We start from the raw sequence: 22,016 nt of genomic DNA, 5'->3' as shown, positions 1-22,016 counted from the left end.
TTTTACTGTCCTTGTGAGAGCACGGTGTCTGTCTCTCAACTCAGTTGGTAGAGTGCCAGCCTAGCACACAAGAAGCTTTGTGGTCAATCTCCAGCACTACATAAACAGAAGTATTAACACACAGGCCTATCATCCCAGAACTTCAGAAGTAGAAGCAGGGAGATCAGGAGTTCCAAGCCTTCCTTGCCAAGCTGAGCTACATGAGCTCTGTCTTCATACTGGACTGAGTTTTCATTTCATGTAACATCCTCCAGCTCTGTCATGTTCCTGCCTGTGGTGGAATTGCTATGGTTGAATAGTATACTATTGTGGATACATAGCATCTTTCCTCATCCATCCATCCATCCATCCATCAACGAACACTGTATTTGTTACTTTGCATCAAAATGAACCAAAATTCCTGACAGAAAACTGCTAAAAGGAGGAAGGCTTGTGCGGGTGTCCCCTCATGGTGTTTATGGTGGCAGGAGTGTGTGACAGAGGCTTGTCATATCATGTCAAACCAAAAAGCAGAGAAAGGGACAGGAACAAGGCCCGACCCGGTGGCTGTGCTTGTAGCCATCAAAATCCCAGCCAAGACCTACCTTCTAAAGATTCTATGGCCTCCAAAACTAGGGTCACCAGCTGGGGACAAGAACTCAACACAAGAAAACACTTTGTGTGTCCTCAGGTGCTACAAAGATGCTGGCCATGATTTTCCTTATCAGAGTAGCTCTCAGCCACTAAAGAGCCCCACTAAGGCCCGGTGCTGCACCAGGGTCTATCTAAGATGCTCTGCAGTTGGGGGGGGGGGGTGTTTTCTGCCCGTGAGCTATGCATTCAAATGGCATCTATCAAATCTTTACTTCTTAAAGAAACAAAGTTCATCGTCCGTGCCGAAAACAAGAACCTCATAGTGTTGTAAAAGGTTCCAGCCCACAAGAGGGGAAACAAAAGAGTCCCAGTGTTCCAGAGGAGCGCCTGGACCAGCTCATGATTCCTGACAGGAGCCACAGAAATATCCCAAATTGGGCCCTGCCAGCTAGCGGTGTTGATGCTGTGGGCTTTTGCACACCAGCTGCACAGGAGCAGAGGCAGCATGAGGAAGCACCGATGGCTCACCTGCAACAGCGTATGCACTGCATGGGTGACCGGGAAAACGCCCTCTGTGGCTGACAAGCACGCGGAAAATCCAATGAAGTATGCGACTTTCAAGCATCCCAGGATGACGGTGATGAATGCGAACAATGTGATGCTTCCTAGGTGGGAGAAACGCACGTGTGTTAGCATGCACAGTGTCATCCCAAACAAATCATGTCAACTCTAGAGCATGTGAGTGAAAGGTGCCGAGACCATACCATGGGAAACTCAGCACCCACAGGCAAAAGTATGAAACTGGACCTTCCATTATCCTGTATGCAAATATTAACTAAAAAATTCTATCAAAGCTAAAAGAGGCAAAACTATCAGGAAAAAAATGTAAGAGAAAGCCTAATGAGATTGGATCCGTCAATGTATCAAAATGAAAAGGTGTGTGAACCACAGAACATTCTCAACAAAGAAATAGGGCACCAAAATATTTGAAAATTACCTTTTGTAGTGGTTTGAATGAAAATGACCCCCATAGGCTCATGGTGATTGGCATTATTGGGAGCTGTGACCTTGTTGTAGTGGGTGTGGCCTTGTTGGAGGAAGTGTGTCACTGGGGGTGGGCTTCGGGGTTTCAGTAGGCCAAGCCAGACCCAGTGTCACACTCTCTTTCTGCTGCCCACCAATCCAGATGTAGAACTCTCAGGTTTCTCTCCAGTACCATGTCTGCCTGCATGCTGCCATGCTTCTTGACATGATGATAATGGACTAAACCTCTAAACTGTAAGCCAGCCCCAATTAAGTGTTTTCCTTTATAAAAGTTGCCATGGTCATGGTGTCTCTTCACAGCAATACAACCCTAACTAAGACACCTTTCTACAGAGCCATCAATATCTAAAGCATACAAAGACATCTACAGAATGAAACCAGCCAAAGGAACCTGAACAGACATTTCTCCAAGGATGATATAAAAACAGCCACAAAGTACAGGAAAAGGTGCCCCAAATCACTAAACATTAAAGAGAGGCAAGCCAAGACCAAGAGACTATCTTAGTTAGGGTTTCTATTGTTATGAAGAGACATCATGACCATAGCAACTATTATAAAGAAAAAAAACATTTAATTGAGGTGGCTTACATTTTCATAGGTTTAGTCCTTTATCATTATGGTGTGACATGATGGCATGCAGGCAGACATTGTGCTGGAGAAGTAGCCAAGTGTCCTACATTTCGGCTTGCAGGCAACAGGAAGTGGTCTGGGACACTGGACAGTATTGGTATCTTGAGCATGTATGAGACCTCAAAGCCTGCCTCCACAGTGACACACTTCCTCCAACAAGACCACATCTAGTCCAACAAGGCCACACCTCCTAATAGTGCTCCCTTTGGGGGCCATTTTTTTTAAATCACCACAAACAGCAGGTCATCCCTGCTAAGACTGTTAAATACTATTTAATAATTTTATGTGTATGTGTGTGTTCCCGGGTGTATGAATGTGCACCATATGTTTGCAGTGCCTTCAGTGGCCAGAAGAGGGCATCAGATCCCTTGGAACCGGAGATAAAGATGGTTGTGGTGTCCTGAGAACTAAATCCTGGTCCTCTGCAAGAATAGCAAGTACTCCTAAACCCTGAGCCATCTCTCCAGCCCCTAAGATAGGTACTATCAACAAACAAACAACAAGGGCTGAGTAGATGACGCTGTTTTGAAGCATTTTCCTGGCAAGCATGAGGACCTGATTTCAGATCCCTGGTACCCACATAAAAACTGGGCATGGCCACACGTACCTGTAATCCCATAGACAGAGAGATGGGAAATTTGCTTGCTGGCCAGATAGCCTTGCCAATTTGGTGAAGTAGTAGGCTAGTGAGAGACCATGTCTCAAGCAAGGGGATGGTACCTGAGGAGTGACACTAAAGGCATCCTCTAATCACATACATCTTCCACATATACACAAACTCCTACGCACAGGTATACATACACACACACACACACACACACACACACACACACACACACACACACACATAAAAGTAAACTAGAAAGTTGACTTCTTAAAACTCAATAGTAAGAGCATCTCTACTAGCAATCAGAAAAGGTGCCAGGTAAGGTGAAGAGTTAAGCAGTTTTTTATACTATTAATGATTTTGACTGGAAAAAAACCCACACATATAGAAAAGTCTGGCCAGGAATTACAAAACCCGTTTGGAAGGTGCTGGACAGATGCAAATCTGGGCAAGGAAAGCAGCTGTGCCGGACATGTGGGTAGTGTCCAAGCTCCTGGGCCCTCCTGGCATCAATGACCTGACTCACATGTCCTCTCCCACGCACAGAGGAAACTGGATCACATGGGCTGGGCATTGGGGAACCAAGGTGAGAGCCAGGCAGGAGTGATCGCATTACACGGCCGCCAGAGCCACCTCTGGGGAAATGCCACAGCCCAGCTCACTGCTGCCGCTCGGAGCCCTATAGAAATGACGAGAAGTTGTGTTTTGTGAATCCTGGCACACCCCCAGTGAAATCAGAACCTCTGTAAGAGTGGAGATTCAATCCCAGTGCTTTTAGAGTGGCTGATGAATACAAGGTTCTTTCTGATTTAGAAAATAATAATAATAATAATAATAATAATAATAATAATAATAATGGAAACAAGACCATGTACAGCAGCCTGGTTAGGTGGCCAGAGCTAAGCCCTGAGCTATGGGATCCTGGGTACCAGACAGGTGTGTGTGTTCCTACATGTCATCTCCCTAACCCTAGACTCGATTCCCCCCACCTATTAAATGAAGACCGTCTACAGCAGTGGTGTACAAACCTGAGCATGCATCAGAATGCCCTGGAAAGGGCATTGATAAAGCTCCTACTGCTGTGCTCCATGCCAGTATCTGACTCAGTAGGTGTGAGGTGGGGTTCACAGTATCTCTAACAAGTTCCCTAGTGGGTAGATGAGGTTGTTCTGGGGCCCCAAAGTGTTCTAGAGTGTCTCGGTGATTGACAGTGCATTTGTTCTGCCATGAAACCCTCCCTGGCCCTCTCAGTCTGAAGTCCTCCCGTCCTTCCGTGTATTCTCTCACTCATCTACTGACACAGTCTGAGGTCTCTTCCCGTCTGGGTTTGGTTGTAGAATGTGTGTGTCCCAAGGTTCGTGTGCTGGTAGCTCACCCTTCAGTGTGATGATGGGCGGGGTAGAACCCTTAAAAGGAGAAGTGGGGAGAGGATATTACTCCATCAGGACACGCACAAAGTTGGGTGGGAAGACGGGGAGTCGATCTGAGAATATGAACAAACTACATTGTATGAAATTCTCGGAGCTAATAAATTTTTTAAAGGTGGGGATTAATGGAATGTATTTAGATCATTGGAAATGGTCTTTAGGAAAGACTAATATAGTTCTCTTGGGGCCCCAGTTTGCTCTCATAAGAGCAGGTTGCTATGGGGAGGCCATCCACATGCTTAGCCCTTTCCATATGCCACTGGCCCACTTTCTGCTCTTCTGGGCTGCTATGACACAGTAAGGGGACCTTTGATATGATGCTAGTCCCAGGCTCTTTAAACACTCCAAACATCAGAATCATGATGTTTACATTAGAAAGTACTGAGCCTTGGGTATTTTGTTACAGCAACACAACATGGAATAAGGCACCTACTCAAGGATGAAGAAAGAGAGTGGCGAAGAAACAAATATTCACAAGGACAGCATGGTACAAATTAGGATATCGAAGAAGAATAGAGGGGGTGAGCTGTCACTAGGTTTCTCTTGTGCAGCTTGGGAGACCAGAAAATAGTAGGAGTTTCTCAAAAAAAAAGTCCATAGACCTGGCTTCCAGCTGAGGTGTCACCTGTCTGCTGGGCCAGAAGAGAGAAAGTTGTTGAAGAGAGACAACATACAACTCATTCTACAATGAACTTTTGCACAACAACTCTGAGTCAGTCACTGTCCTGGGCATGGGGGGGGTATGAAAGTCAGTAGAAGAGGAGAGGAAAGCTTCTTGGGGAGCCTCTACACATTAGAGGGGAAGACAGAAAACCAAGATGTATGAAGAGCGGGCGGAGGCGCTGTGGACTGGAAGGGATGTGGTGTGGAACAGAGAGTGAGCCGCTAATGGAGGTGGTCAGGAAAGGAGTCTCTGAGGGAAGCTAGTTGAATAGAGAAGAGCAAGGAGCTATGTGACCTGGCCAGCTGTCTGACAAGCCAGTGAAGTGGTTGGAAGAGAGTTCAAAGTGGGAGAAAGGGAAGGAAGAACAATGGTGATCGATGCACTTTGTAAACGCTTGGAAGTGCACTGGGTGGGGGAAGGAATGGACAGATTGACAGATGAACTGAAAAACAGACAGAAAAATGGGTTGGTGGATGAGAGAGAATAGTCAAGGAGAGAGATAGTTTACTCGATGAGACTCTGAGTTCAAATGTCTGGAGATAAACTGCAGAGGCGTGTGGGTGGCTTGCTCTGTGAAGACAACTCACAGAGTGAACATCTGGAAGGCAGGATGCTGTCTCTGCAAAGCCTATAGGTGGGAGAAGGACCAGATGTGGAAGAGAAGAAAGGCTTTGGAAGTCTGGTGATGAGAAAAGACAGGTTAAGGAACGTAGAGGCAGCAGGGACAGGAGATCGAAGAAGCAGATAAGTCCGGATGGTCCAGAGAGGCAGGAGGCACAGGGCATAACAGAGCAGGAGGCAGGCCGACTTGCTGAAGCAGGCATTTAGTACTTTTTTCTCCAAATATAAAGAGAGTTACATGCCCAAGATTATAAGACAAGAGAAAATTAGACAGACTTGAGGCTTGTGGGGCAGAAAAGAAGAAAATTCCAAGTGCTCAAAAGAAAAGGAAAAAAAAGGCAAACATAAAGAGATCCAAGATGACCTAGTGTAGGGGAGTGGAGGGTGATATGATCTGAAATACATTGCATACATGTGTCAAATTATCAAAGAACAATTTAAAAATACGGTAATTCTAAAAGGCAAGCATGAGGGATAATGTAAAATATAATCATTATCATCATAAATAAAATAGAAACAAGAGTCAGGTATGGAAACCATACAGGAGCCCAGAACTGTCTCATTTACCAGGAAGCAAGGTCAGAAAGGCTGAATTAGAAACGAAACAAGGGAACACGCTCTCTCTATGACTAAGTGGTTAGTGATGGAAGGTTAGGGGTGGGCGAGGGGAAGCGGGCGAGACAAACAGAAAGTGGGAAGGGAATGCTACTATCAGACTATATGGAATTTAGAACAAAGAATCCTTCACATTACGAACAACAAGACAGAGAGCATGAGGAAAATCTTACAATGCATGAAGGCTCAGTACTAGAACTTTGGGCCAGTTATGGTGGCGCACGCCTTCAATCCTAGCACTTGAGAGGCAGAGGCAGGTAGATCTCCATGAGTACGAGGCCAGTCTGCTCTACATAGTGAGTTCCAGACCAGCTAAGGCTGCACAGTGAGACCCTGTCTCAAAAAACAATGACAATAATAATAATTTGCTTTTATATGTAACTGCTACTGATTAAAAATAGAGCAGAAATTTTCAGAACTAGACCGGTCAAATAGACAAAATATTTGAAACCACAGAAGAATCAAATCACTCAATTTTTCTCTCTGTGTAAAACTTTGCCTCATCTGAAAACAGAGCATACAATTTTGCTGTCTATAGAACACTGAAAAGTGTCAATCATGCCCTAAGAGGCAGTAAAATGAAACGTGGCAGAAAGGCTGCCTAGCTTCAAGTCCTGTTTTCTCCTATTTATTGATTGAGATGTTGGGCACTTATGTAACCTCCGTGCCTCAGTTTCCCAATCTGTAATATGGGATAATAATCATAATGCCTCCCACAATGCCTTGGGGTGCTGAGAAGACTCAGTGAGTCGTTCCATAGAATCCCCTTGGAATACTCAGAAAGGTCTATAGTTGGGATCAATACCCTCTCTTCATTACACCGAAAAGGAAAACTTAATGAGTTGGAATCAAGTTGAAAAGCCCCCTAGGAGGAACTGATTTCTGCCACCAAGCCTGACAACCTGTGTTCAATCCCAGAACCCATATGGTAGAAAGAGAAAACCAACTTCTTCAAGTTGTCCTCTGACTGCCACATGCATGTTGTGGCAGGCATGCACACACACACACACACACACACACACACACACACACACACACGTAAAAGAAATAAAAAATCAATAAAAATATAATCAGTTAACTATATTACTTGACAGTAATCCAGGAACTGCCCAAGATACCCAGTCTCATTTCCGCTGCTGGGCATCAAAGACCCTCCTAGGAGTCTAGAATAGTGAACCCTAGCTTCTTTCAGATGGACAGTCCCAGAGTCCATTCCCTGGAAAGACACTCCCCAGTGCATCATGACCAGCCATCATCTGGCCTCCAGCTGGACATGCATGCTGGGAAGCTCACCATCCCTCGCAGTCTGTCATCCAATGCAGTGGCTATTGCTTCAGTTAGAAAGTCCTTCCTTATATTGAACTGCTGACAGACTCTCAGAGCTCTCCACCCTCTTCCCTGGGGCTTCCGGCATCATCCACCCATCCATCTACTCACTCACTGTGGTGGTCTGAAAAGGTATGGACCCCACAGGCTCATATATTTGAATGCTTGGTCACCAGGGAGTGGCACTATCAGGAGGTGTGTCCCTGTTGGAGGAAGTGTGTCACTAGAGCGGTCTTTGGGGGTTTCAAACGCTCAAGCCAGGCTCAGCATCCTTTTCTCTTTCTGCTGCCTGCAGATCTAGATGTAGAACTCTCAGCTACCTCTCCAGTGCCATGTCTGCCTGCATGCTGCCATGCTTCCTTCCATGACGATAATGGACTAAACCTCTGAAATGTAAACCAGTCCCAATTAAATTCTTTCCTTTATAAGAGTTGCTGTGGCCATGGGGTCTCTTCACAGCAATAGAATATTGATTAAGACACTCACTCATACATCCATTCATACATTCCCCCATACATCAACCCATCCACTCACCCATACATATATATACATATACACCTACACATCTATTCATCTACCCATTCAATTACACATATATCCACCTGTCCCATACATTGCCCATACATTGCCCCATTCATCAGCCCATCCATCCACCCATCAACCACCCATCACACGTAATCTCCACTGATTCATTTACTCTACAGATACCATCTGGCCCTCATTATACGTTAAGCCTGATGCTGGATCTCAGGACACCACGGAGAGTATATTCAGGAAGTGCCTGAACCTTCAGGAACTCACGGTCTGTTCAGCGTGACAAACAGTAACTGGATAATACACTCTCCTGCAGGACTGGTGCTGGGCAGATGGTGAGCTGGTGTCATGAGAACAGCAACCCAGGAGCTACAGTTAGCTCAAAAGTGGCAGGAAAGGTTTTCCAGGTGAGACTTGTTTATTAAAAGTGGGCTCTTCCAAAGCTCACAGATGAAGGCCTACAGCATGTCCTACTGTGGGACTGCCACATACTGCTGTCTTCTGGACTCAACATCCTTTCTTCTTCCCCACAGAAACACTGTCCTACAAACACCTTTGAGGCCCCTATACTCTTACTTCTTTCCAAAGAATGCTAAACCGCATCTAGGCTTTGGGCTGTAAGAAAATGAATGTAGGCTGGAGGTGCACATTATTTGCCTTGCATGCACAGAGAACTGCTGCTAATCCCTAGCAGTGCATAAACCAGGTATGAGAATGCATGCCTGTAATCACTTGGAAGGTGGAGGCAGGGGCATCAGGAGTTCACAGTCATCCTCAGTAAATAGGAAAGTTGAGGCCAACCTGGTATGCACATGAAACCCTGTCTTTAAAAAAGAAAAGGGAAAAGAAGAGAGAAGAGAAAAGAGAATGAAGAGTGAAAGAGAAGGGAGGGAAGGAGAGGGGAGGGGAGGGAGAGGAAGGGAAGGAAGGGGGATGGAGCTAGCAAGACTCATCAAGGCTTCAGGACGAGTCTCAGAATTACTGCCGCTTTCCCCTCTGTACCCATCTCCCAACCTCAGCTGGGTACACCTATCTCCCTTGTCCTCTTTCTTAATAACCTGTGATGGGTCCCCATGAACCATGGGACAAAGCCAAGGTCTGGTACCTGTCTTTTTAACTTCCACATAGTGGGTCTCGGATCACTCCGGAAGCCCCCAATCTCCTCCAGACTCCTCATCTGCCCCTACCTTGTGCATTATACTCATGACTCATTTGTTTCACAGTAATAACATATTTACTTCTCTCAGAAGCTTTTCTAAGAAGTTTGCATGCATGTAGTCCCTGGTTCTCGTGCCAACTTCATATAATAGACAACAGCGTAACCCCATTTTACAGATGAGGAAACTGAGGCAGACAAGCTCCATGCCCTGCCCAGGAGCCATGCTTCCATCCATCGCTCTCTGACACCCTGCATTGTCTCCCCTCTTCTTGCCCTCCTCTATCCACTCTGAATGAGCCATGCATCTCTCCATTGCCAGAGACCAGCAGGGCCAGGCAAGCAGAGTGGGCTCTCAGTCTAGGCCCCTGAGTAAAAGTCATTTTGAGACATTGCCCCAGCAAAAGTCCAAGCAGAGGAAGGCGTCCTCCCCCACTGTGCAGGGCAGGGGTCCAAGATCCTCCTGCTCAAAAGACAGAGAAAAGGGGACGGGGATGTCACCTGCCTGTTATCTGTACTGTCAAACTGTCACACCACCTACCCCTGGGATTATTTCCAGGGACAGAATGCTAGCCTCCTCTGAAGCCTTGTCAGCATCCCCAGGCAGTGGCAACACCATCTCAAGATCCTCTAGACATGGGAAATTCCACCCTTAAGGAAAGGAAGCCACCACAGGAGCACACATCCATCTCGGGGAAGTTTGCAGAACAGCCAAATCTACAGAGGCAGAAAGCGGACTGAGGGCTAAGAAAAAATGGAATCTGATCCATGGGGGTGGGGGTGGGGGGGTGTCTCTCTTTGAGATGTGTGATGGCCCACCTGACACACTCCAGAATGACCTGAGAAGGGTGTCTCAATGTGGAATTGTCTAGATTGTGGGCATGCCTGTGAGGGATTTGAGTTAACTGAATTTGGAAGACACAGCCTGAATGCAAACAGCACCATTTCATATGCTTGACCATGGACTAAATAAAGAGGAGAGAGAGAGAGAGAGAGAGAGAGAGAGAGAGAGAGAGAGAGAGAGAGAGAGAGGGCTCTGAGCACCAGTATGCATGTATTAATCCATTGTTATCTGCTTTTGAACGTGGATGTGAAGTGACTGGTTCTTTCAAAGCTCCCGATGTTGTGACTTCCCTGGACTGCAATCTCAGACTGTGAGATTCTGAGCTAAATAACCTCTTTCTACTTTAAGTTGCTTTGTCAGGGTAATGCCATCACAACAATGGCCAAGGACACCAAGGCAAAGTGGTTAGAGCGCTCCAGCTGTGGAATTGGCATCAGGCAGTCAACAGTTAATGAAAAAGAGGTGCTGAATTTGAAAGAGAGCACGGAGAGATACATGGGAGGATTTGGAGGGAGGGAAGAAAAAGGAGATGTGGGTAATTATGTTATAAACTCAAACTATAAAAGACAGCAGCAGCAGCAGCAGCAGCATTATCATCAGCTTTGCTTCAAATGGGAGAACTGAGGACCCATCTCAGGCAGGGACTTGGGCTCACTATGCCAGGGACAGGGACAGAAGCCCAAGCAAACCAGAGTGTCTGGAGGAGCTCTGTCTGCAGGAAAGCAGGACTGAGGATTAAGATGAGCCACCACTCCGAGATGCAAAGTGGAGTTCGGGATATGGTCTCAAGCTTGCTGTACCTGCGCTGAAGTCGGCAGATGACAACTGGAGGCAAGGACAGCCTGTCCTCCAGCCCAACTGCCTCTTCTCTCCTCCTTCTTTCCCCTCCCTCGGTTCTTCTCCTCCACTCCCTTCTCTTCTTCCCTTCTTCTGTTCATGGCCAACTTGCTTGATGACACCATCACACACACCATCACACACACACACACACACACACACACACACACACACACACACACAACTTCAGTGTGTCGCCGTAGACAACCTCCTTCCAAGCAGGAACCACTGCGTTTTCTGCTGTCACCTCTGCAGCTTGTCCTACGACCACCCCGGACTAGCTTTTCATAGGCAGCTCACATCTGTCCCCTGTCCTCTGGTCCATTAGGAACACTGATCTCAGTCCCCATGCCGCCTATTTCCAGGGATGGCCTGTGGTAGCATACTGGACAAAGGTCTGGAAAAGCACAAGTACAGATGTGCCTCGTTTAAAAGCAAACACTGTGAAAATCTGAATTGTAGAATAAATTCGGGGGAGATTCCCCATCCCCAAAATAGCTGTAAGTTACTGTAATGAGTCTGGCATTCCAAACACACTCAATAAGTACAACTGCAACCTTCACTGTTTCTAGAATTTGTGTTCAAAGTATCTCTGGTCTTGAGACAGGCAAAAAACAAGGGGGAAAACCTCCCAGCTTCATCACATTTGGAGCAGGCTAGCAAGGAAAGCGGGAAGTGGTGATTAATGCTAAGAAGTCTGCTCACTGGCTGCTCAGGAGGCAGGCACAGGTTCCTAGGCTACAGTCATCCCTTCTAGAGGAACTCCTTCCTCAGTCAGCAAAGACAGAGGGTCATGGTGCAACATTACTACCAATTACTCAAGTGGGTCAGTATTTTTTTATTGCTAAGGAAGTATTTCCTCCCTCACAGGAAGTAGAATGGAATATTTCCTGCTCAAAGAGATGCCTTCCAGACCAAACCAAGCCCCACAACTTTCCATGGAAAACCTCAGTGCCTGGAGTTCTAGGGGCAGGGCTTGAGGAGTGCTCCATCCCAAAGTATCAGCCTCAGGACATGCCCACAAGCCCACCCACCAACCACCCATCACCCACCCTGTCTCCCCACCCACACGACCCACCACCCATCCCCACCAGCCCTATAGAGACAGGGCTGAGATTCTGCCACAAACTTGTCTTTCCAGCTAAGAGTCCAAAGGAAACCTCAGACCCTACCAGGGCCAGGGTGCTTCCTCTTGACACCTTGGTATGGTAACTGTCTTTTTGTTCCCAAATGAACCCATCTGTTCACAGGAATGGCCAGGTCATGGCAAGCTGCTTTCCCTCAACATCTTCCTGCCCCTCTCCATGAGATACCTATGATTCTTATCCAATTCATGTGAGAGCTAGGGCTCATAAAGCTGAAGGAGACGGAAGTGGGGAGTACAAGCCATGTCTTCCAGGGCCAACAGCATTTGCACAGCACATGTGCCTCATCAGAATGGCTACATCACTACAGGACGACTTCCAGAGGGTCCACACAACCTACTGTGTGCTGTTCTCCCAGGTGTTACCTGGGATCCCACAGAGCCCATGTTGATTCCCCCTTTCTCTGTGGTACCAGACTCCCCCAGGACCCCACACTGGCCTTTACAGTCCCCTAGGCCAGCCACTCAGCATTGCTTGGAGTCCTGGCCTCCTCTGGACTCTGGGCATATGGACATCGTGAGCCCTCTGTTGTCCAACTGACCTTCCTCTTTTCTCCTCCCCTCTCCCTCTCTTCCTCCCCTCCTCCTGGGTACCATTTCCTGTGTGCTGTTCTCTCTCAGCCTAATCGACTTCATCTCTCCATGGTGTCTGAAAGACATGGAGCTGGTCCACAAGGGAACCTTGGTCTGTGCTCTTGCCCTGCTTCTCCCTCTGGCTTTCCAACCTTAGGAAATAACAGGACCAGTCAGAGAGAAAAGGAGGGAAGAATGGAGGGAAGGAGAAAGGAAATGGAGGAAAGAGGAAGGGGCACAAGAGGAAAGAGACTAGAGGAAGGAAGCAAGAAAGGAGAAAAGAGATGGCGCAGGAGAGGGACAGGAAGTGAGGAAAGAGAAGAGGTGAAAGTAGGGAGGAAGGGGAGAGGTAGAGGAGCTGAAGGAGAAAGGAAGAGGAGGTGAGTGAGGAAGAAAGGATGCTTCTGGAAAGAAGAGGCAAAATGTCAACATCCTGGGGTAAGAGCGTCAGTCTTGTCGTTTTATGTTACATTGACTGCCCGCCTCGCCAGTCATAATTCACCAACCCGTGAGCTCCCTAAATCTCCATCTTGGAGAACTTAGGTAGTTTGTGGCAGTGTACAATTTTCCTGAAGGCAAGATAAACTGATCCTTGAAAGTCTCTATTCAAGGCAAGAGGGTGATCCCCATGGCCTCAATGAAAGGGCCCTGGGGGGGTCATACCTTTGAAGCGCCCCCCCACACACACACACACAAAGCATCGTCTGGTCCCATCCAGCCTGAGATCCACATCTGCAGAGGTTCAGCCTGGGGCTAGGGTCAGAGGGAACCAAGGTCTGAGGTCAAGTGTGCAAAAACTGGGAAGCAGCTCTATGGGAAATTACAGACTAAGGAGAGAAAGCCACGGGAGGAGGCCACCTTTGCCCTGGATCTGGTCTGCTCCCTTTGCCCTGGATCCCAGCCCTCTCCCTTTGCCCTGCATGGCCCTGGCCCCCTTTGACTAGGTCAGGGTGTCCCTTGGGACCATGTCCTCAGGACTCCCCTCATCCTCCCAGCACCTCCTCCAAGGCAGGCCTATGTGGCTCTCGACCGGACCGAGGATCACGGGCTCCCCTCAATGAGGTGGGGAGGCTGCTGTCTGGATGAGAAAAGTGTCCAGGCCACAGCAAGGGTGGAGGTGTGTGCAGAAACACAGAATGGGGTGGTAAGATATGCTTCAGGCTCAGGAAGGTCTTAGCCCTGGCTGGAAAGCAGGACCGAGGTGAGGATGGAATTGCATTCCAAGAGAAGGAACAGAATATGCAAAGACCTGGGGGCTTTCAATAGTGACTGGAACTTAGTCTTTGGCAGGATGAGGGCTCCAAAGGAAAGAGATCATCTGAGGCCAGATCTTAGAATCCTTGAGTGCCAAGAGGGGGAATGTGGCCTCCGTACCGGGGCCTGAAACGTTGTAACAGAACTTTAAACAGGGAGAGCTACGAGCAGAGCCTAAAGGTAGAGAAGGAAAACCCGAGGGGAAGGCAGGAGAGATGAGGCATAGAGCTGAAGTCTGGTCTCAAGGAGAGGCGTGGAGGGCGGCCCGGCTGCACTCACCACGGAGCCAGCGCGCGCCCGCGTGCGTGTCCTTGGGGCGGATGAGGCGGCGCTGCACGTAGCTGCGGCCCACGTACCACAGCATCCAGAGCAGCTGCAGGAGCATGAGCGCGGTCAGCACGCACAGCAGGTCGCTCTTGCCCACACCCGCCGCGTGCACCGCCCAGGCCAGCAGGAACAGCAGCCCCGCCACGAACACGTTCAGCCCGTACTGGCTGCTCAGAGTCTCCGCCAGCTTCTGCGGGACACTGGCGCCGCGTCGGGGACCGGAGGCCGGTGGAGACCTCCGGGCCAGGGGGAGCGGAGGCGGCGGGCATGCCGCGATCCCCGACGGCGCGTCCCGGAAGGAACCTGCGGATGCTGCGGGAGAGGAGGGCGCGCCCGGGCCCCCAGGCATCTTCCAGTCTGGTCCCCAGGCAGCTGCTCCAGCCCCGCGCGTTGCTGTTGGCTCCTGTCCTTTCCCCACGCCCTCTGGGCACTAACCCCGCTCGCCCGTGCTCTCTGCTCTTGCCCTCCCCCAGGGCTCCAGGCCCTTGGTCAGGTCCCAGTCGCCGGCCTCCTTCTCGGCGCTCCCGATGCCGACTCAGGTCCCTGCAGCCCGTTGCCCCTGCAGCTGCGCCTCGAGCCCCGTTGCTCCTCTGCCCTGCCTGTGCCACCCGCACCCCACCCCCGCGCCCAGCCCGCCTACCCCACCCCAGCGCCCCGGAAACGCGGGACCGCAACAGGTGCCGCCCGCCAGCTCCGGGGCTGGCGGGGAGGGGTGGGATGCCAAGGGACATACAGAGTCGCGGGAGCCAGATCAAGGAATTGCTGGGGGTATGGCTCCGCCGAGGGTTGTGTCCCCGAAACCTAGAATTCTGGGTGGGCTCGCAGGGCACGAGTGTACATGGGTCCTTCTCATCTGTGTGTCCTGGTCCCTGCCTCTGTCTACTGGGTGCTTTTCGTCTCTCTGCCCTCGACCTACGAGTGTGTTTGGCTCGGTGGGAAGCAGGGAAGAGGCGTCTTTGGGGGTTTGTCACTTTTGGGTGTCTGTGTGGGGACCTGTCCGAGAGCCTCGACTCTGGCTGAGACCGGAGCCAGTACCCAAGGAGAGGCCATCCCTTCCTGTCCTCCTCCAGAGCTGCTTCGCTTCCAGGGGGAACTGAGCCGGGAAAAGGGTCCCCAGTGGTCGCGTAGAGTCCAGTTGCTTCCATTCTAAAGCCTTTCACAGCCGCTGCCCAGAGGAAGCGTAGCCTGTTTCTGCGAAAGAGCGCCCTAAGGTTGACCCTGACCTGGAGGAGAGCTTGGAAGCCCTGCAGAGTGGTCCTAGAGAGGGCAACGGGGAGCAATTGGGACATCGGGCTCTGAGAGTGGAGCGCGGGGCAGGGCACAGGCCGAGACGCCCGCTCCGTCTTGGTTTTAACGCTCTAGTGTAGCTGATTTCAATTTCTTCGTATTTTAACAAGGAAACCCGTGTTTTTTTGTTTGCAAGGAACTCTGCACACAGACACTGCAACAGCTGGTGATGACTGCTAAGATGGGGGGGGGGGGCAGGGAATGAAGCGGGCAGGGAACTTTGGGCCCCGTGAGCCCTGGATCTTGCTTTGCCTTCATTCTTAAATTCCTTCATTTGGTCATTCATCCAATTTATATATAAATAGCCCACATAGATATTTTCTGCGCTCTGTGCCTGACCCTGAGGACTCTTTGGGGCCAGGACAGTCCTGGAAGCCAATGGTCTGGTAAGATGCTACGGTATACACTCATTTACTCGGTGCACTGGAGAGCTAACCAGGAACCCTAAGGCAGTCCAGCTCTTCCAGGAGACACAGGCAACCCAGGAAAGCCCCCTAGTAAGAAGGCTGAGAGGTTCCCAGGAGGAGGCAGTGTCTGCAAGAGCTCCATAGCTGGAATGGCTGTTCTTGTGGAAGGCAGGAGGGAGGTGGGGAGGGGCTTCCGATGTGTGCAAAGAATGATTGAAATGGCACTAGCCAGATGCCGGCAGGTAAGGGCACTTGCCACCAAGCCCGACAACTGGATTTGGATACCTGGTCTTACATGGTAGGAGAAGACATTCCTACAAGTTGTCCTCTGACCTCCACAGGTCCACAGTGATATGCACATACATTCAATAAATAAGTAAATAAATAAATGTCATTTTCAAAGCCCACAGATTTCATCCTAGTCCCAAACCCATGCCACCCCACAGATTCCAAAGAGCCTTTGATTGCTGAGACTGGGTCTCTGAGAAAATGCCACAAATGCATCATGTCACCCTTCCTGCATGCCTTTCCCAGCATCCTGTGGTGGTGGCTGGTTACTGGCAAGGTCAAAATGAGGTACTTTTCCTTCTGAAATAATATTCAAAGTATCTATGGGTTCCATGGCTAATGTGGAGCATCCCTGCACACATTCCGTGCAGCTCTGTGGCTAATCCCTGTTCACCTTCCAGGCAGTTTCCTGATCCTTCCACACACAGTGGTGGTATAGGAGTCAAAGTAGGAAATCCACACGGACATACGACTACCAACTGCATAAGAAACCTCACTCATGTGGGGCTACTTTTTCTGTCCTTTTGTTTTCTAGAGACACCTTTCAGTACACACTAAAGGGGCTCTGAGCTAATACATTGATCACTGTGGCTGTGGGGGGTTAACATGTATGTGAACATGTGTGGAGGCCAGGAGACAACCCTGAGTGTCACTCCCCAGCACCGTTTCTGCTCCCCACCCCACCCCAACTTGTCACATAGGCTACGATGAGCAGCCAGTGAGCCTCAGGGATCCACTCGCGCTCCCTCCTCAGTACTGGATTACAAGTGTGTGCCACCATGCTTTTTTTGTTTTGTTTTATTTTGTTTTGTTTTGTGACAGGGTTCTCTGTGTAGCTTTGGTGCCTGTCCTGGATCTCGCTCTGTAGACCAGGCTGGCCTCAAACTCACAGAGATCCACCTGGCTCCGTCTCCTGAGTGCTGGGATTAAAAGTGTGTGCCACCACCGCCCCACCCTGACTTTCTTTTTTTAATGTAGGTTCTGGGGGTTGAGCTTAGGTCTTCATACTTAACAAGGAACACCTTACGGAATAACCTAAGGCTCCCAGTCCTCCCGTGGCCATGTCTCCTTCATCAGTGTGTGTGAGATCTCATGACAGTGACAAGTAGATAGAGTTGTCACCAACAGCCTGATGGGAGGTCCTGTATGTCCAGTTCAGGGGAGAAAATTCCTCCTCCCTCCGTGGTAAGAGGGTCCAACACAACCCCACCTCCTCCAGGCGGATCCTTGAAGAAGGTACCTATCTTACTGCTGGGCTCACTGTAGCCTTCCGTGTGTTAGTATGCTAAACTACTCAACCCAGTGGATGCCTGTTGGTAAGAGTTCTTTTGAGATGCAGATCTTAATACAGCATCCATTCGAAGATCCATCTTCAGCCCTCTTCCCCACGTCTTGGTCTTCAGATAGTCATTGACCATTGAGCCTTCCAGAACCATCCATGGCACTGTGCAGGTTTCTGCTCTGCACAGCTCTTTATTCAGACAAGACACCTGGTCTCCATTCTGCTCATAGGAAGGGGTTTTCTTGACTACTGTCCATCAGGGTTGGCGCTAGGTGGGACTGTGAGGCTGTAGTTGTCCACTTTAGGTTGGTGCCAACTTGTCATGCAGATGCACTAGTAGACATGGCCTGAGCTGCTTCTCCTATCGTGAGATGGTCTCATGTTATTGTAGATGTAGATTAAAGAATCAAGGCCATGAAGCAGGTGTCAGTCTGGGAAGGATGTGGATCACCTGCAGGTCAACTTGTTCAATGTCTTATATGCCACATGGGCTTGACAACACACACCACTGTGTATGCCCAACCTCGTAGTTGGATAGATCAATGATACCCAGCTCATAATGGAAGCTGCAGTCCTGTGGTCACTTAATTCTCCCAAACAGGAGAGAGGTTTGTCTAATGGAAAATAACTTAGCTTTAGATGGCCATTTTTGACTCTACAACCCTTTTGATCTGTACCGTGATTATCCTGTTTTCCTTCGAGACCATATCTAGGACCATTTGCTAAAGCCACCCCAAGTGTCCTTGGCTTTGTTGGGCTGTAAGATCCAAGTCAGAGCAGTTGTAGTACAGGCTAGTGGACTCCCAGAATCACCGTCCCTCTGCTACCTACTCAGAACTGGGATGCCGACGTGTAGACTCCACCTGCAAGTCAGCTGGTCATACATGCATTTAAGGATGGTGAAAGCTACACCCCTTCCCTTTGAATCTGGGAAATCCAAGCTGCCCCACGGAGAAGTCAACAAAGAATGAGCTCCATATCCAGCACCTACTGTAGCCAACCTCACGGAAGCATCTAGGAAGGGGCTTGCCCAGTCTTGGCTGAGTTTTGCCCCTGTGAGACAGAAACAAAGTGTCCCTGCCAACCCCTGCTCACATTTCAGATTCCTGAGCAGGATAAATGGTGGCTGTTGTTTCAAGCCACGTACATTTGGGTGTGGTTTGTTATGCAGCAATAGGTACCCGGAACATACAGACACAAGTGGGACTGGGTCCAAAGATCAGAGGAGACCTGGGAGGCTCTCTCCGGTGACCCCTGCTGACAGGGACACAGCGCCGTGTAAGGAAAGTTCTGGTGGTCACAAGAGAGATGGAGCATACAGTGTGGGGAGTGAGGGATGCTGGGGATATTGCATGTTGGACTCAGGTCTGTTCACTCCTGCCAGGGTATGGGCTGGGAAGGACAGAGCTTTTCATATCCCTTGTGATTCCTCTCTGTCACACACATGATGGAATTCATTCCTTACACTTCAGGTAATTTCTTTTTATTCTGAAGGTTCTGTGGCTCAAGCTCAGGATCTTATTCATGCTGGACGAGCACTCTACCACTGAGATACATACTCAGACCTCTTTTAAAAAATTGAGATGGGATTTCCTATGTAGCCCAGACTGGCCTCAAACTCAAAATCTTCCTGCCTCAGCCTCTCAAGGGGCTGAGGTCACAGGCATTTGTCACCACCCCACGCTGTAATTTCTTTCCCAAGGAGGACTAGAGAGATAGAAAGTGGACAGAAAATTCTTTGGTGGTTTTGCTGAATCAAAGAAATGGGCCTCACTGGAGAAATGCCAGGAAGTCTAATGTGATGTTTGTGTGTAGGAGGAAAATTGTGTGATATATCTGCATGCCAACAGGAATGATTCAGCCCACTGCATGAGGATTACACTCAAAGTAAGGTATGAAAAGATTTGTAAACTGGGTGCATTGGCAAAGGCCTATAATCCTAGCATTGAGAAGGTCAAGGTAGGAAGTTTGCAGGTTCAAGGTCAGCCCAACCTACGTAACAAGTTCAAGGCTGGCCTGGGCTATACAAGTCTCAAAACCACTGAATGAGGGAAGAACTACAGCCATCCTTAAGGCTCAGATTGTTTAGGAATGAATCATCACACTCCTTTCTGGAACAGTCTATACTCTATTCTTGGACTCCCCAACCAGGGATGGCTGTGCTTCTCTAACACCTTGTGTGCACAAAACAACACAGACCGTGACCTCAGTTTTAAACTGTCTAGAGACAGCTGACTATAGAATCCATAACTCCACTTCAAGGCATGCTGAGTTTAGGCTCCAAGAAATTGTAAATACAGGCCAGTAATGAAGCTCAGTGCTTGAGAGCTCGCATAGCATGAGCGAGGCCCTGGACTCCATCTCCAGCACCGCCGAACTTTCAAAAGAACATTTATCCCAACTTCAGCCACAGAAACCCTGTCCCCCCAGGCGCTCCCCCAAAACCATACTGCCTGCTACCCTTAGCAAGACATGGTTCACAGTGGCACCTCAGCTGCCTCTGATGAACTTCATTTGCTTAAGGGGATCCAGGCTTTGTGTGTGTGTGTGTGTGTGTGTGTGTGTGTGTGTGTGTGTGTGTGTGTGCAGTATGTGTTGTGTACGTGTGTGTGTGTACGTGTGTGTGTGTGTGTGTGTGTGTGCATGTTCACATGTGTGGAAGCACATGTACATAGAAAGTACATGTGTATATGTATAAAGGCTTGAGGTTAACATGGGAGTCTTCTATCATTTTAACTTACATGTTAAAGCAGGGAGGGTCTCTCTCTACTGAACCTACTACAGATTGCTATTTACGGTAGTCTGGCTACCCAGCTTGTTCCAGGGACTCTTGACTCCTGAGCACTGGGATCACAGGTGGACTTCCACCTACGTCTGTCTTTTGCATGGGTTCTGGCTGATCCTAACTCCAGCCCTCATGTTGGTTCAGCAGGAGTCATCTCTCCAGGCCCCAGAGACTTTTTGTTGTTGTTGTTGTTGTTGTTGTTGTTGTTGTTATAGAAAGCAGATTTAGTCAGAAACTTGCTTCAGGTTTCCAGAAAAATCCATCGCCTCCCAAACCAGGTCCCAGTAGACTTGGGAAGTCCTCATCAGTTTTCCATCATTGTCAACTAGATGACATTGTTCTCTGGATATGTTCCCGTCCATCCTAACACCCTGGCTTCTCCAGGGTTGCCTCCACCCAGGCTGCTCACGAAACCACCCAGAGGTGCTTCAAGCAAGACAACCAAGCTAGAATCAGAGCCTGAGCGCCAGGAGCCAGGGTCAAAACTTCGTCTTCACACTGACGGTCAAAGTCAGAGCATATGCTTGATTCTGTCACAGTCTAACCTTGATGATCAGAATCTGTAACTGTTCATTTCAATATTCATCACTCACAAGGGGTTACTCCTCCCCTTGGCTTATTTAGATGTGGTGAGATGGCGTTACATCATTCATTTCTTTAACGGTTATAATAAAAACAAGGGTTAGGGGCTGGAGAGATGGCCCTCAGTTAAGAGCACATATTGCTCTTTCAGAGGACCAGAGTTCAGTTTCCAGCACCCAGAGCTGTTCACAAATGCCTGAAACTACAGTTCTAGAGGATTCAACACCCTATTCTGGCCTCTGTGAACACCTTATACATAACCTTTCCACAGACACACACACACACACACACACACACACACACACACACACACACACACACACACACGGAGACCACACACCACACACTATTACAAGTAAAAGTATTTTTAAAAAAAACTTCAGAAATAATGTGTATAGGAGTTTGGCATGGCAAGTACCAGGAATGATCCCGTGTGTGTGTGTGTATGTGTGTGTGTGTGTGTGTGTGTGTGTGTGTGTGTGTGTGTGAGAGCGTTTGCTTATTTAACAGAGGTTGAAACTAGGACCTCATGTATGCCAGGCAAATACTCCAGAGGCCCAGCCTTTTTCTTTCTGAGACAGGGTCTCATTAAGTTGCCCAGGCTGGCCTTGACCTTGAGATACTCTCACATCAGCCTCCTGAGTAGCTTTGAGTAGTGCCACCAGGCCTGGCTCAAACAAAAGTATTAAATGGCTCCTGAGTAACAGAGTCTTCTCCCTACCATCTTAAGACCACAGTATTTGGCCCTTGTCTAACCAGGTTTTAAACCACAGATTGAATTTTCAAAAGTCACGCCAAGAGTCTATAAATCTGTGTGAGCAGCTATCAGAGCCATGTCCCCTAAGGTCGGACAACCACTCCACCTGGCAGGTCAGCAGTCTGCAGCCTGCCCTGGGTCCTCACTGCTGACACCCCTGGCTAGCTGACTCCGACCTCTGCCTGACCAGTCTGTATTCTAAGTAAGAGTCTCCACACACCTCCTCACACACGAGGTCCAAAGTGGCTTGAGTCTACTGATCATGTGTGACCCACCATAAACCTCGCTGTTTCTCTTCCCTCCTCACTCTTGTTCTGACTGCGCCCTATGTCCTGGAGACCAGCATGGGCGCCTTACAAACATTACTTCTATTTCCCTAACCCCAAAGACAAGTATTATTTCCAGTTTACAGTTTCAGAAGTGCAAGTCCTCCAGCTGGTGTGTGGTATGCC

At 48.9% G+C, this 22,016-nt stretch overlaps 1 protein-coding gene across 1 annotated transcript in view; it reads right to left on the bottom strand.

Annotated features, from left to right (window-relative positions):
• The window catches only part of Otop1 (otopetrin 1), a 28,031-nt gene extending 13,506 nt beyond the window's left edge, over positions 1-14,525 (bottom strand). Inside the window, exons 1-2 of the mRNA XM_059274629.1 lie at positions 14,129-14,525; positions 1,102-1,238 (exon numbers count right to left, since the gene is read on the bottom strand). Coding sequence (XP_059130612.1) covers positions 1,102-1,238; positions 14,129-14,525 — 534 coding nt within the window. The remainder of the gene's footprint in view (positions 1-1,101; positions 1,239-14,128) is intronic.
• Between the last annotated feature and the right edge of the window lie 7,491 nt (positions 14,526-22,016).

The sequence above is a fragment of the Peromyscus eremicus genome, chromosome 10 (genome assembly GCF_949786415.1).
Source record: "Peromyscus eremicus chromosome 10, PerEre_H2_v1, whole genome shotgun sequence".
Classification (NCBI taxonomy): Eukaryota; Metazoa; Chordata; class Mammalia; order Rodentia; family Cricetidae; genus Peromyscus; species Peromyscus eremicus.
This window is presented reverse-complemented; position numbering and strand designations above follow the sequence as displayed.